Source organism: Mastigoproctus giganteus, chromosome 9, assembly GCF_048544385.1.
Source record: "Mastigoproctus giganteus isolate SK-2022 chromosome 9, ASM4854438v1, whole genome shotgun sequence".
NCBI classification, from domain to species: Eukaryota; Metazoa; Arthropoda; class Arachnida; order Uropygi; family Thelyphonidae; genus Mastigoproctus; species Mastigoproctus giganteus.
In genome coordinates, this window is record NC_143583.1 from 227,280,013 (window position 1) to 227,294,730 (window position 14,718).

General features: G+C 37.1%; 1 protein-coding gene across 1 annotated transcript in view; it reads right to left on the reverse strand.

The window, feature by feature from the left end:
- Positions 1–14,718, reverse strand: part of LOC150081151 (uncharacterized) — a 157,123-nt gene that overhangs the window by 72,143 nt on the left and 70,262 nt on the right. The window contains exon 3 of the mRNA XM_090380945.1: positions 4,766–4,898. Coding sequence (XP_090237071.1) covers positions 4,766–4,898 — 133 coding nt within the window. The remainder of the gene's footprint in view (positions 1–4,765; positions 4,899–14,718) is intronic.

The following is a 14,718-nucleotide window of genomic DNA, read 5'->3' on the forward strand; positions in this document are numbered from 1 at the left end:
AAAGATTTCTCGTAATCTGCCTTCGCTTGCCTAACCTCCTTTGTAACTTGGTTACAGATCAACTTGTATCTATCATAGGCTTCTGTGTCATGTGTTAATTTGTAAGTATCCCATGCATTTTTCTTCTCTACCATATGCCTCATTAGTTCATCTGACATCCATTTTGGCCTAAACCTTGAACAATATTTCTTAGTTGGTATGTAAAGCCTAGTAGCTTCCAAGATAAGTTCTTTGAATGCTTCCCATTTTGAATTTGCTGTTGGTAACATCATCAGTTGGTCCCACTGTATAGAATTTAAATACTGTATCAGTCCATCGTAGTCGCCTTCACGGAAGCAATAACCCTTCCCTTTACCCCTAATGGTAGTTACCTCTTTGAGTAAATCCCACTTCAGCACACTGTGATCACTGCCACCTAGTGGTTCATTTATCTGCAGATTCTTAATGCATGAAGAATCACTGCTGATAATCAAATCAAAAATATTACTCCCTCTAGTTGCCTCCCGAACATGCTGATGTAGGAAACAATCATCCAATAAATCCACAAAAGCTTGCTAGTGTGTGAGTGACCAGTAGACAAATTCCAGTCAATATCTGGGAAATTAAAATCTCCCATTATAAGACTCTCTGATTTACTGGTCCACTCTATTTCCCTGTACAGTTTCTTATTATACTCATCAGAGTCATTAGGCCTATAGCACACTCCTACTCTCAATTTTGATCTCCCAATGCTTATGTCACACCAAACTGACTCGACACTGCACTGTCCAGCGATGTGTACTGGCTTCACTTCCTTGGATTTTATGTATTTCTTAACTAATAGCATAACCCCTCCTCCCTTCCTATACAGTCTATCCTTTCTGTAGACGTTCTAGATGATTACAAAATCATCTAGCTCACTTGCAGAGTTTAATTCACCTCTGGCATTCCCATCCTTAAATAACTCCTCGTGGGCGAATGTAGATGCAAAATATTCATTTAGTTTGTTAGCTACCTGAGCAGGATCATCAACAGTTGAACCATCAATATCAAGTGGACCAATCTGATTCACCCTTCTTTCTAGAGTTTACATAAGTAAAGAACTGAGCGGGAGAAGACAGAGAGTGGTAATCAATGGACACTGCTCATCGTGGACTAATGTTATTAGTGGAGTCCCTCAGGGCTCAGTGTTGGGTCCATTATTGTTTTCTATATTTATAAATGATATTGATGATGGTATATCAAGCTTAATGTCCAAGTTTGCAGACGATACAAAGGTCGGCAGGGTTTTCAAGGACACTACTGATACTATGCTGCTGCAACAGGATCTGGAAAGGCTGAGCAGATGGGCTGAGAGGTGGCAAATGAAGTTTAACATTGACAAATGTAAAGTACTACACATGGGAAACAGCAACCCCAGAGCAATGTATCAAATCTGTGGTACTACACTGACAGTCGTAGAGAATGAAAGGGACTTGGGAGTGGTTGTGCAGGCAGATATGAAGTTGTCTAAGCAGTGCAGACGGGCTGCAAGAGTAGCTCATGGAGTATTGTCAATGATATACAGGAATTTTTCCAGCAGGGATAAGGACGTGATTATTCCCTTGTATAAGGCAATGGTCAGACCACACCTAGAGTACTGTATACAGGTCTGGAAGCCTCATTTCAAGAAGGATGTAGAGCAGAGAAGGGCAACAAGATTAGTGAATGCAACAAAGGGGTGCTCTTACGAAGAAAGACTTAAGTTTTACAAATTACTGTGTCTGGAGACTAGGCACCAGCGAGGTGATCTGATAGAGGTGTATAAAGCCTTGAATGGTTTAAGCATGCTCAATGCTGATGGGATTCTTCCTCTAGCTCAGAAAATTCACCTGAGAGGGCATAAATTCAAATTGAGGAAAGACAGATGTAGGATAGACGTGCGGAAATTTGCCTTTAGCCAGCGGGTGGTTGGTTGGTGGAACAGACTGCCATCCCTTGTGGTGGAGGTTGATAGCCTAAATAAGGTTAAGGCTCAGCTGGACAGGTATTTTGAACGAACAGAGGGGTGAAGTGGAAGTGGGTTTTTTTTTTTTTTTTTTTGGCTGATGCTGCATAAGCTTGCTTTCTTGCATCAAATGCCTCTACTAATGGTAATGCTAACTCTTTTCTGTTTTTCTTTGGATCCCTTGCCAAAGATTTCTCGTAATCTGCCTTTGCCTGCCTAACTTCCTTTGTAACTTGGTTACAGATCAACTTATATCTATCATAGGCTTCTGTGTCCCGTATTAATTTATATGTATCCCATGCATTTTTCTTCTCTGCCATATGTCTCATTAGTTCATCTGACAACCATTTAGGCCTAAACCTTGGACAATATTTCTTATTTGGTATGTAAAGCCTAGTAGCTTCCAAGGTAAGTTCTTTGAATGCTTCCTATTTTGAATTTCCTGTTGTTATCATCAGTTGGTCCCACTGTAGAGAATTTAAATACTGTCTCAGTCCATCATAGTCGCCTTTACGAAAGCAATAACCCATCCCTTTACCCCTGATGGTAGTTACCTCTTTGAGTAAATCCCACTTCAGCACACTGTGATCACTACCACCTAGTGGTTCCTTTATCTGCAGATTCTTAATGCATGAAGAATCACTACTGATAATCAAATCAAGAGTATTACTCCCTCTAGTTGCCTCCTGAACATGCTGATGTAGAAAACAATCATCCAATAAATCCACAAAAGCCTTGCTAGTGTGTGAGTGACCAACCCACAAATTCCAGTCAATATCTAGGAAATTAAAATCCCCCATTTTAAGACTCTCTGATCTACTAACCCACTCTATTTCCCTGTATAGTTTCTTATTATACTCATGAGAGTCATTAGGCCTATAGCACACTCCTACTCTCAATTTTGATCTCCCAATGCTTATGTCACACGAAACTGACTCAACACTGCACTGTCTAACGATGTTGACTGGCTTCACTTCCTTGGATTTTATATGTTTCTTAACTAATAGCATAACCCCTTCTCCCTTCCTATTCTGCCTATCCTTTCTGTAGATGTTGTACTCCCCAAATTCCAATTCTGCATTCCTTATATCTGTGTGACACCACATCTCTGATATCCCAACAATATCTGCCTTTGATGCTTTGAGCAATACATCAAATTCATCAAATTTATTTACCAAACTCCTAGCATTAGTGTACATGCAAGTATACATGCACCCAACAATGACTCCCCACAATGACCACAATGACTCCCAACAGTCTCTGAAATCCCCTGCATCTTGTTTTCCAGGCTTCTGCTCGTTCCAATAGAAGCAGTGCAAGAATCACTTTCACCTCTGTTAATCTATTAGTCCTTGTACCCCAACTAGCAGTTTTCCGAGCCACCTAACATTGTCTCGATAGCATCAGCAAATATTCTTGCACCCTTTCTATTTAGTGTATCCCATCCCTGTAGAAGCAGTCTCTTCTGTTAACAAGTACAGACCACGCTGAAAAAAATTCTACCCCTTGAGCCTTGCACAATCTTTCCAGGGCCGAATTGATCGACAAGGCTCTCATCATATACTCACTCCTATCGTGTCTGGGCAGAATTGCAAACACTTTCAAATTCAACGATAATGCACGGCTTTTTTTTCAACATTGACCTGTAATTCTGTCGGTCTCCTACTCTTAATATCATTAGTGCCGACAGGTACAACAATATCACCTTTTGTGCCCTTAAAAGATATCTGCCCTACAACGTCATCAACCTTTAACCCTGGCAGACATTCCCTGTTCCTGTTCCACCTATCCTTTTTACATACCATGTTCCCTGTTTCCCTGACATTAGAGTCAGTGACAACTATTAGTTCCTGTGGGACCAGCACATTGTGCATTGGGGGTTGCCGCTGTATTGCGTGATGATCAATTTTAAGCTGTGAGCTTGATGAGCCCCTCAATTTAGATACTTTGAGGGTATCCTCCCTGTCCTTCAAGCTCTCATATAGGCCCATAACAACACTGAGTTATCGCCTGATTTCCTCACACTCCTTACATCGTGCACACACACACAAAGACATTCCTCTTGGCAATATCATGTCCCATATCTGATTGTTCACACAAATATCAAAAAAGCAGTGCATTTTAAAAGGCTGTGATTCAGGGGGAAACTGCCCCCCCCCCCTCCTCAGTTCTTTCCTGAGCCACAGCACTCCCATTAGCTTGAGCCTTTTGCTTTGCTGCTCTGGTCTGAGTCATGAGTTCACAATTCCGTTTGAATTTCAGTAAAAAAATTATAACCTTAATCTTATATCCCAATGCAGTTATAATACTATGTATATATATATATATATATATATATATATATATATATATATACATTTTTTTTTTTTTTTTTTTCAGTATCAAGTATTATCGCTGTTTCATCATATAATTTCCGTATCAAGTTATGTATTAATTAATAATGTTACGTTTATGAAATCTAAGTCGTTATATGTATTTAGTTAAAAAAAGTACAATTATTTAACAGTGAAGTTTAACAAGATTAATAAATTTTACTGATTAATTGATAATATTATATACTAAGCTAATGCTATCTAATATGGGATATAACATTATATCGTATAACAATGGCGGTAATGGCCTGTTAACAAATTCTAAAAAAATCTAATAAATAAAAAACATTTTTATGGGGAGTAGTGGAATTGAACCTGAAAACTGAAGGACACTTTTAATACAAATTAAAAATAAACATTTCATATGATAACTCTGCAGTTAACAGACAGCATGATATATGATCTTAAGATTAAAAAGAAAGCTTACCCATTACATGGACATGGTTGTTGATGACTTTTACAGTTACCACAGCCATCCAGTTCATCAGCTTCTGAGATATTAGTAGAACCTCCAACACATTTTCTGCATTTTCCTTTTTTTGCCATTTCACTTTCTTTACCTGATAATATATGAAGAATTGATGGATTGCTAAACTGAAAACCATCACACTCACACTCACACACACTAGAAATTAAATTACTAATAAGAAATGAGAAATTCTGGTAGGGAAAATGAATACCAGAATAAATGTGAATATAATTTTTTCAAAATTACAGCCACGATGGCTTTTTGTTTGAAAGCTTTTGTAATAAATATTTATTAATATAAAACAGTGTTACTACCTCAATCAGGTTCATAGAATAACTTCAAGATGATGCTCTCCAAATATAAACAGGCCAAAATAATTTTAATGATTTCTTGCACTCACAGTACCATGAATGATTTGACATACCCTGGGTTCGAAGGAGAGGGACCTCAACCTGGGGTCCGTCAACTTCAAAATAATTAATTAAAATAATTAATCGTGTGAAAATAATTAATTAAAATTTAACCAAAAACAAGAGAATTGATCATGGCAATGATATTAATTATAATCACGGCAATGATATAAATTAAAATTATTTTACAAGACGTTTCCTTCCTTAAGCAGACTAGGCTTTCTGACTGACCATCTTAATCACAGTTTGGTAATGATGCAAGGTGTGCATGTGTGTCAAGATATTAGTAGAAGATTATTTGTCCTGGAGCATGCGTATAAACAACCATGAATCCAAAATGAGATAGGGACGCCAAAGGTTGATAGAATTTTTGTGCAATTTCATTTCCAGGATTTTGGCGATTAAATAACTTTGTATAGATGTTGGATGTTCAGAATTTTTGCCTCATTAATTAGAAAGGTATGACTTTCAATCGCAGCATAAAAAGCCAATTTTGATGCAGTTGCACATGAAGTATGGACAGACATGTCATGTTGCTTCACTCTCTAATCTAGGGTACACCAGGTCAAATCTTGATAAGATGAGTTGCATTTGCTACATGAAATGTAATATTTATGAGGTCATTTACTTGTACTGAAAAAAAAGAAAAGGCAGTGTGATTTTTTAGTATAAAATGTGGTTTCTGCATAGTTTTTGCTACAATTTTAAATTCCGTATCTTTAAAGAGTCTAAACTGCTTGTGCCATTGTTCTGAGATGGTATGGAAATTAAGTATTTTTTATTACTGATTTTATTGCTTTGTGTGATATTTTGTGACTTGTCTTTTGCTTGCAATTTTATTTGATTAATGGTAGTGAGAGGATAACCTCTGCTTAAAAACCTGTTAGTTAATAGTTCAATTTCTAAATTCTTAAATATGATGGATCTTTTGTAAGCAAATGGGTGATAACTCTTATAGTGGAGAAAGATATACCGGTATTTGTAGATTTACGGTAAATGTTGGATTGTATTTTATTAGTATCAAGAGTGTAAAATTTAAGAAATTTAAAAACTTTGATCCTTCGTGTTCCTTTTCCAGTGTAAAATGTAATTTCATACGAACATTATTAAATGTCTGCAAAATGTCTTCAGTGGTGTTATCATCAGTGATAATAAGCACATCATCAAGATATCTCCCATAATAGGTAATCCAGGGAAGAAACTGCGTTAAGTGTATATGTTCAATGTTAGCCAAATAAATCTCCAATATTAGGCCACTCAAGCTTAGACCCATTGGCAAACCAAAAATTTGCTTATATATCTTGCCCTGAATGGTAATATAATCAACTTCAGACACAGGTTTAATTAAATAGAAAATTTATTTTGTTTGCAATTTAGTATGATTTATCCTAATTATAGTATTATTATTCAGTAGCTCCCAAAAAAATATCATGTGCGTATTCAACATTAACATTCGCATACAAAGAAGTTACATCTAACAAAAATGATTTATTGTTGCTGCGGTTTTTGAAATCTTTAAGACTATTAAATAATGTGTCATAGTTCTTAATGCCAAATTTTATTATCTGTCTAAAGAGTTTTATAATGTACAAATATGTGGCTAAGTGCGAAAATGCAGATTTTCTGTAAGACACTATCGGGCGAATGGGTCAGATGGGTTTATGGAGGTTTGCTTGTCCGAAAAGTACAGGAATATTATATGTCCTAGCTTTCAGTTGTTTTACTTGAGTCATTGAAACGAAATCACTTTTTCGGTATGAAGTTAGTGTTTTGTTATATTGGTTAACTAAATTTGAAAATATAGCCGTGTCTACCTCCTGAGAAGTTGAGATGTCCGATACAATGCAATCTAATTTATTGACATAGTCTAGTCTATTGAGTATGACCACCATGTCTCCCTTATCTGCCCTTTGAATGACGATGTTGTTATTTTCCCAAAGCTTCCACAAAGCTATGACTTCATTTTTATTTAATCTAGATAAAAGAGTAGTTTTCTTGAGTAGTTTTGTCCTGGCTAAAGTTTTGCCCTATATACAAATATACAAAATATATTTGTATATTTGTATATACAAATGCGCCAGGACAAATAATCTCCTATTAATATCTTGACGCTCACATGCACCTCGTGTCATTTCCAACCTGTGATGGTCAGTCAAGAAACCTAGTCTGCTTAAGGAAAGAAATCTTGTAAAATAGTTTTTAATTATTTTGTTGCTGTAATTTTCATTTATATCATCACCGTGATCAATTCTTTTGTTTTTGGTTAAATTTTAATTAATTATTTTGACACGATTTCTTCTATCACTCAGAGTTTCATGGGATGGTTTGATATTTTGGGATCCTTCTCCTTCAATCCCAGGGTAGGCCAAATCATTCATAGGCTGTGAGTGCAAGAATTCATTAAAATTATTTTAGCCATTTATATTTGGAGGGCATCATCTTCAAGTTATTATACACACCTGATTCAGGTAATCTCTTTTATTCTTTTAAAATTTATAATAAATATTTATATATTAATTTCAGTTGTTGTTGGGTTTCAGGAGCATCAGTAACTAAGGCCATGTTTCTCGGCACATATTGTCAGCCACTAACAGAAGATATACGTTACCATCCTGAACAAGATAAATGTTGGAAGTGATCACAGAATGGTACACTTGATATAGCTGAAAGAAAAATACTGACTTTCATTATTATTATTAGCCATATGGTGCAAGGATGCCTGAGGCTTATGCTGCACCAGCCAAAAAAAAAACATATGTAATAGGTAAATAATGAGTTGCTGCTGCTCTACTCTAAGACTAATAGTGTCACTGATAAAAGGATGTTGACTGGTAACGGCCTGTGTTCGGACTGCTTTGAAAGAGAGAGCAGGAATTATAGAAGCCAATTCAGAAGAACAGTAGGTTCTTATGAATTTAAGGATATAGCACTTATTTCCTATATTTGACACATATTTTTACAATTCAGATTGGTCCACTGGATATTGAACTGTTGATGATCCTGCTCAGGTGGCTAACAAACTAAATGAGTATTTTGCATCTACATTCACACACGAGGAGTTATTTAAGGAGGGGAATGCCAGAGGTGAATTAAACTCTGGCAGTGAGCTAGATGATTTTGTAATAACTGAGGGGTAAGTGAAGGAAAAATTGTTGAAAATAAACATAAAAAAGGCACCCGGGGTGGATGGAATCTATCCAGTTATAATAAAGGAGACAGCCAAGGAAGTAAGCAAACCCTTAGCCATAATTATGAGAGCTTCTTTGGACTCAGGGGAGGTACCCATGGACTGGAGATGTGCAAATGTGACTGCAATTCACAAAGGAGGATCAACGGCAACAGAAGTAATTATAGACCTGTTAGTTTGTTTAACTTCTGTTCCAGGAAAATTAATGGAGGCACTGGTTAAAGAAACACTGCAGGATCATCTAGACAAGACTTCAGTTATAGCTCGGACACAGCATGGTTTTTTTAAGAGAAAGTCTTGCCTGACCAATTTGATTGGATACTATGATGTGGTCACAAAGGAACTGGATGCAGGGAATAACTTTCATATCATATATTTGGATCTTAGAAGGCTTATGATACTGCTGCACATGGAAGACTGCTGAACAAATTGGAGCAGTGTGACATTGGAGGCAAATTTCTGCTATGGATAAAGGGATGGTTGAGTGGGAGAAGACAAAGAGAGGTAATCAATGGACATTGCTCATCATGGACTAATGTTATTAGTGGAGTCCCTCAAGGTTCAGTGTTGGTCTATTGTTGTTTTCTGTATTTATAAATGATACTGATGATGGTATATCAAGCTTAATGTCCAAGTTTGCAGACAATACAAAGGTTGGCAGGGTTGTTAAGCACTAATAACAGTACGCTGCTGCAAAAGGATCTAGAAAAGTTGGGCAGATGGGCTGAGAGGTGGCAAATGAAGTTTAACATTGATAAATGCAAAGTACTACATATGGGAAGCAGTAACCCCAGAGTGACGTATCAACTCTGTGGTTGATACTACACTAACAGTTGTAGAGAACAACAAGGACCTGGGGGTAATTGTGCAGGCAGATATGAAGTTTTCTGAGCAATGCAGACTAGGGATTGTCTTTTTCCAGGATTTCGGTAATCCCAGGATCCCAGGATAAAAAAAAAGTTCTTTTCCCGGTATCCCAGGATTATTGTAGGTGGAATTAAAACTGAAAATTTCACAGCATTTCCTTTATTCACACACACATATATATATATATATATAAACTACAAATTGAAACGAATTCAAAACTTACTTTTGAGAAACTTAACATGTTCTTTTTAAACCTTGAGAGACTAGTGACTACGTTGTTAAACAAAAATTTATTTCACTTTAGTTTATTTTGAAACTGATTTGGCAATTGACATGTAATATGAACGTAAGAAACACAGGCCATTTATACTTTTATCACTGAGTCTAGTTCTAAGTTTGGTTATAAACAGTCCTGCAGCCGAAAAGGACCTTTCAGCTTCTACACTTGTTGGTGGTATGGATTTGAGAGCGTACATTAATTTTAATACATTTGATATTTTTTCACCAGTTGCTTCAAAGATTTCAAAATCCTTGGATATATTCTTTGCAAGTGATTGACCTTCAGCTTCATGTTGAAGGTCTTTAGAAACACATTCAGTTTGTTTTTGATTTGGTGCGCCAATTTCTCGCAAAGCATCTGCTGTCTTTCGCCACTGTCACACTCTTTCTCAGAGTCGGAATGTGATGAATCAGATTGCGATGATTCAGAAGAGGAAAACAAAAGATGAGTTATTATTCACTTTGCTGTAACCAACAAGGCTGACTTTCTTGGAAATGGTTGAACTCTGTTTCTACTATTTTTTTTATAATACGTTTTTCCAGTTTTTATATATTTCAATAATCCAACCAAAGCTTTTTTGTCTTCTCTTGTTTATCCTTAAAATTAGTGCTTCCTGAACTTTTCTCAAAAAGATAGAATTTTGCTCAAAACGTTCTTGTATGATGAAAGAAAAAAACTCTCTCTGCAGTAAGAAGTGTCGCATCACGACTGCAAAGGTTTTGCGATCCAATTTCGACGGATTTAAACGAACGCAAAAAGTCATTAAGAGCTGTATACTCTGTTTCACATACTCGATTTTTCATGTTATAGTCAATCACTGTTTTTTCTATTTGAGATTTTAACTGTAAGAATCATTCTAACATGGCTACCAAACTGTTCCATCTAGTTTTAGAATCGAGTACTAGGCTTAAATTTTCTTGCTTGAATGAAGATTTAACATAATTCTGAAGAGTATCATTTTTCAAGGGAGATTTTCGAACCATTTTCACAATCATTCTACCTTCATTAATGATATTAGCTATGTTTAATGCACCGGGGAATAGGTCATCTCTGCAACCACATATTTTGTTCCTTATCAGGATTGTTTTTGAAGCTTAGATTTGAGGCGCGTCCGTAGCCAGGTGGGAAGGAGCAGCAGTGCGTAGTACACGCTTCTTGATTAGACCGGGGTTCGAGCCCGTCACCACCAAATACGGAGGATGCGGAAAGGTCAGGGAATGACCACTGCATATCCCGGAGCAATATGGCCTTAGTTGCTAATGCTCCTAAAAACCAAATAACAACAACAACAACAACAACAACAACAGCTTAGATTTGAATAGTAATTTTACGATTCATCCTCTTCTAAATCTTCCTCAATGTCTTCAGTTGTTTCTACCTCAATTACCTTCCGAATTATTCCATCTCTTCTATAGAACGTTGCATATTGTAAGGTGTATACTGCGGGCATAGCAAAGCTGATGTTCACAATCTATCAACTTAGATTGTGAACATCAGCTATCAACTTAGATTGCTAATGGGAGAGCTGCTTCTACAGGGTTGGGAAACACTTAAATAGAAACAGTGCAAGAATATTTGCTGATGCTATCGAGGCAGTGTTAGGTGGGTCGGAAAACTGCTAGCTTTGAAGGGGGATACAAGGACTAATAGATTAACAGTAGCCACTGGCAGTGGTGAAAGTGATTCTTGCACTGCTTCTATTTGAATGAGCAGCAACCTGGAAAACAAGATGCAGAATATTTCAGACTGCTGGGAGTCATTGCGGTACAAGTAAACACACAGGTTGCGTTAGGGTAGCTAAGAATGGGAAGAGGTGCAGGAATACTTGCGTGTACACCAATTCTAGGAGTTTGGTAAATAAATTTGATGAATTTGAGGTATTGCTCAAAACATCAAAGACAGATATTGTTGGGTAAGACTGATATTGTTGGTTATCAGAGACATGTTGTCACACAGATATAAGCAATGTAGAACTGGAATTTGGGGAGTACAATGTCTACAGAAAGGATAGACAGGACAGGAAGAGAGGAGGGGTTATGCTATTAGTTAAGAAACACAAAAAATCCAAGGAAGTGAAGCCAGTCGACATCGATGGAGAGTGCAGTGTCGAGTCAGTTTGGTATGGCATAAGCACTGGGAGATCAAAATTGAAAGTAGGAGTGTGCTATAGGCCTAATGACTCTGATGAGTATAATAAGAAACTGTACAAGGAAATAGAGTGGGCCCATAAATCAGAGAGTCTTATAATGGAGGATTTTAATTTCCCAGATATTGACTGGATTTTGTGGGTTGGTCACTCACACACTAGCAAGGCTTTTGTGGATTTATTGGATGATTGTTTTCTACATCAGCATGTTCGTGAGGCAACTAGAGGGAGTAATACTCTTGATCTGATTATCAGTAGTGATTCCTCATGTATTAAGAATATGCAGATAAAGGAACCACTATGTGGCAGTGATCACAGTGTGCTGAAGTGGGATTTACTCAAAGAGGTAACTACCATCAGGGGTAAAGAGAAGGGTTTATGCTTTCGTAAAGGCAACTACGATGATCTGAGACAGTATTTAAATTCTATACAGTGGGACCACAACTGATGATGTTACCAACAGCAAATTCAAAATGGGAAGTATTCAAAGAACTTATCTTGGAAGCTACTAGGCTTTACATACCAACTAAGAAATATTGTTCAAGGTTTATGCCTAAATGGATGTCAGATGAACTCCTGAGACGTATGGCAGAGAAGAAAAATGCAGGGGATACATATAAATTAATGGGTGACATGGAAGCCTATAATAGATATAAGTTGGTCTGTAAAAAGGTCACTAAGGAGATTAGGCAGGCAAAGGCAGATTATGAGGAATCAGCAAAGGCTGCAAAGAAAAACAGAAAAGAATTCTTTACCTATGTAAACTCTAGAAGGAAAGGGATGAATCAGATTGGTCCGATGGATATTGATGGTTCAACAGTGGAGGATCCTGCTCAGGTGGCTAACAAAGTAAATGAGTATTTTGCATCTACATTCACACATGAGGAGTTATTAAGGAAAGGGAATGCCAGAGGCGAAGTAAACTCTGGCAGTGAGCTAGATGATTTCGTAATAACTGAGAGGAAAGTAGAGGAGAAATTGTTGAGGATAAACATAAAAAAGGCACCCGGGGTGGATGGGATCTATCAAGTTATATTAAAGGAGGCAACAAAGGAAGTAAACAAATCGTTAGCCATAATTATGAGAGCTTCTTTGGACTCAGGGGAGGTACCCACAGACTGGAGATGTGCAAATATGACCGCAATTCACAAAGGCTGACACAAGTAATTATAGACCTGTGAGTTTAACTTCTGTTCCAGGAAAAGTAATGGAGGTAATGGTTAAAGAAGCACTGCAGGATCATCTAGACAAGACTTCAGTTATAGCTCAGACACAGCATGGTTTTGTTAAGGGAAAGTCTTGCCTGACCAATTTGATTGGATATTATGATGCTGTCACAAAAGAACTGGATGAAAATTGTTGCTAGGGGAAAATGGGATGGTTGAGTGGGAGAAGAAAGGGTGGTAATCGATGCACTGCTTATCGTGGACTAATGTTATTAGCGGAGTTCCTTGGGATTCAGTGTTGGGTACATTGTTGTTTTCTGTATTTATAAATGGTATTGATGATGGTATATCAAGTTTAATGTCCAAGTTTGCAGACGATACAAAGGTTGGCAGGGTTGTTAAGGTCACTACTGATGCTATGCTACTGCAACAGGATCTGGAAAGTTTGAGCAGATCGGCTGAGAGGTGGCAAATGAAGTTTAACATTGACAAATGTTAAGTACTACATCTGGGAAACCCCAGAGCAACGTATCAACTCTGTGGTATTACACTGACAGTGGTAGAAAATGAAAAGAACTTGGGGGTAATTGTGCAGGCAGATATGAAATTCTCTGACAGTGCAAACCGGCTGCAAGAGTACCTCATGGTGTCTTGTCAATGATATATTCAGGAATTTTTCTAGAAGGGATAAGGAGGTGATTATTCCCTTGTATAAGGCAATGGTCAGGCCACACCTTGAGTCCTGTATACAGGTCTGGAGGCCTCCTTTCAAGAAGGATATAGAGCTGCTGGAACGAGTACAGAGAAGGGCAACAAGATTAGTGAATGGAACAAAGGGTTGCTCTTATGAAGAAAGGCTTAAATTTTGCAAATTACAATGTACGGACACTAGGCACCGGCAAGGCGATCTGATAGAGGTGAATAAAGCTTTGAATGGTTTGAGCATGCTCAATGCCGATGGGATTCTTTCCTCTTGCTGAGAATAATCACCTGAGAGGGCATAAATTCAAATTGAGGAAAGACAGATGTAGGATAGATATGCGGAAATTTGCCTTTAGCCAGCGGGCTAGTTGGTTGGTGGAACAAACTTCCATCCCTTGTTTGGAAGTTGATAGCCTAAATAAGTTTAAGGCTTAGCTGGACAGGTATCTCGAAAGAACAGAGGGGTGAAATGGGAGTGGGTTTTTTTGTTTTTTTTTTGGCTGATGCTGAATAAGCTTTCTTTCTTGCATCATATGCCTCTACTAATGCTAATGCTAAATGTCCGAATTTCACCATAACACTTGCCCCATCCATTGATGCTGTATTGATAATTGAAACTCCAATAAACTTCTGCTTTACTTCTTCAACCATTTTTTCGGCATTTATTCTACCATTAATAGCAATCATTCTTAGATTCCAAAATTTGTCTTTATCTTGATGAACATTGATATTTAAATAACGTTTGTTTTTAAGGGACGAATATTCGTCTAGAGAATGGCTGAATCTCTTACCATTTTTTAATGATTGTTCAATTTCTTTTATTATATTTTCTTTTATAATATTATACTATATATACACTAATTGCATGACATGATTGGGATTTTTAGGAAGATGCAAACCTTTTTCACTGAATGCTTGCTGAATAAATTCACTTTTACATATGGCACTGATAGGAAATCCATCTATAGCTACAAGGTTTGCAATGATTTCTTCTTTTGTATATTTCTTTGAAAAACTAAATAATGTTGGCTGAGAATGAAAACTTTTTACACATTTCAAAGAGCTTTCTCCATATTCATCCCCCACAGAACGTTTGAGGTTACAATCATTTGACACGCAAGCTTCTCAATAGAATGTTTAGTTTTTAAATGCT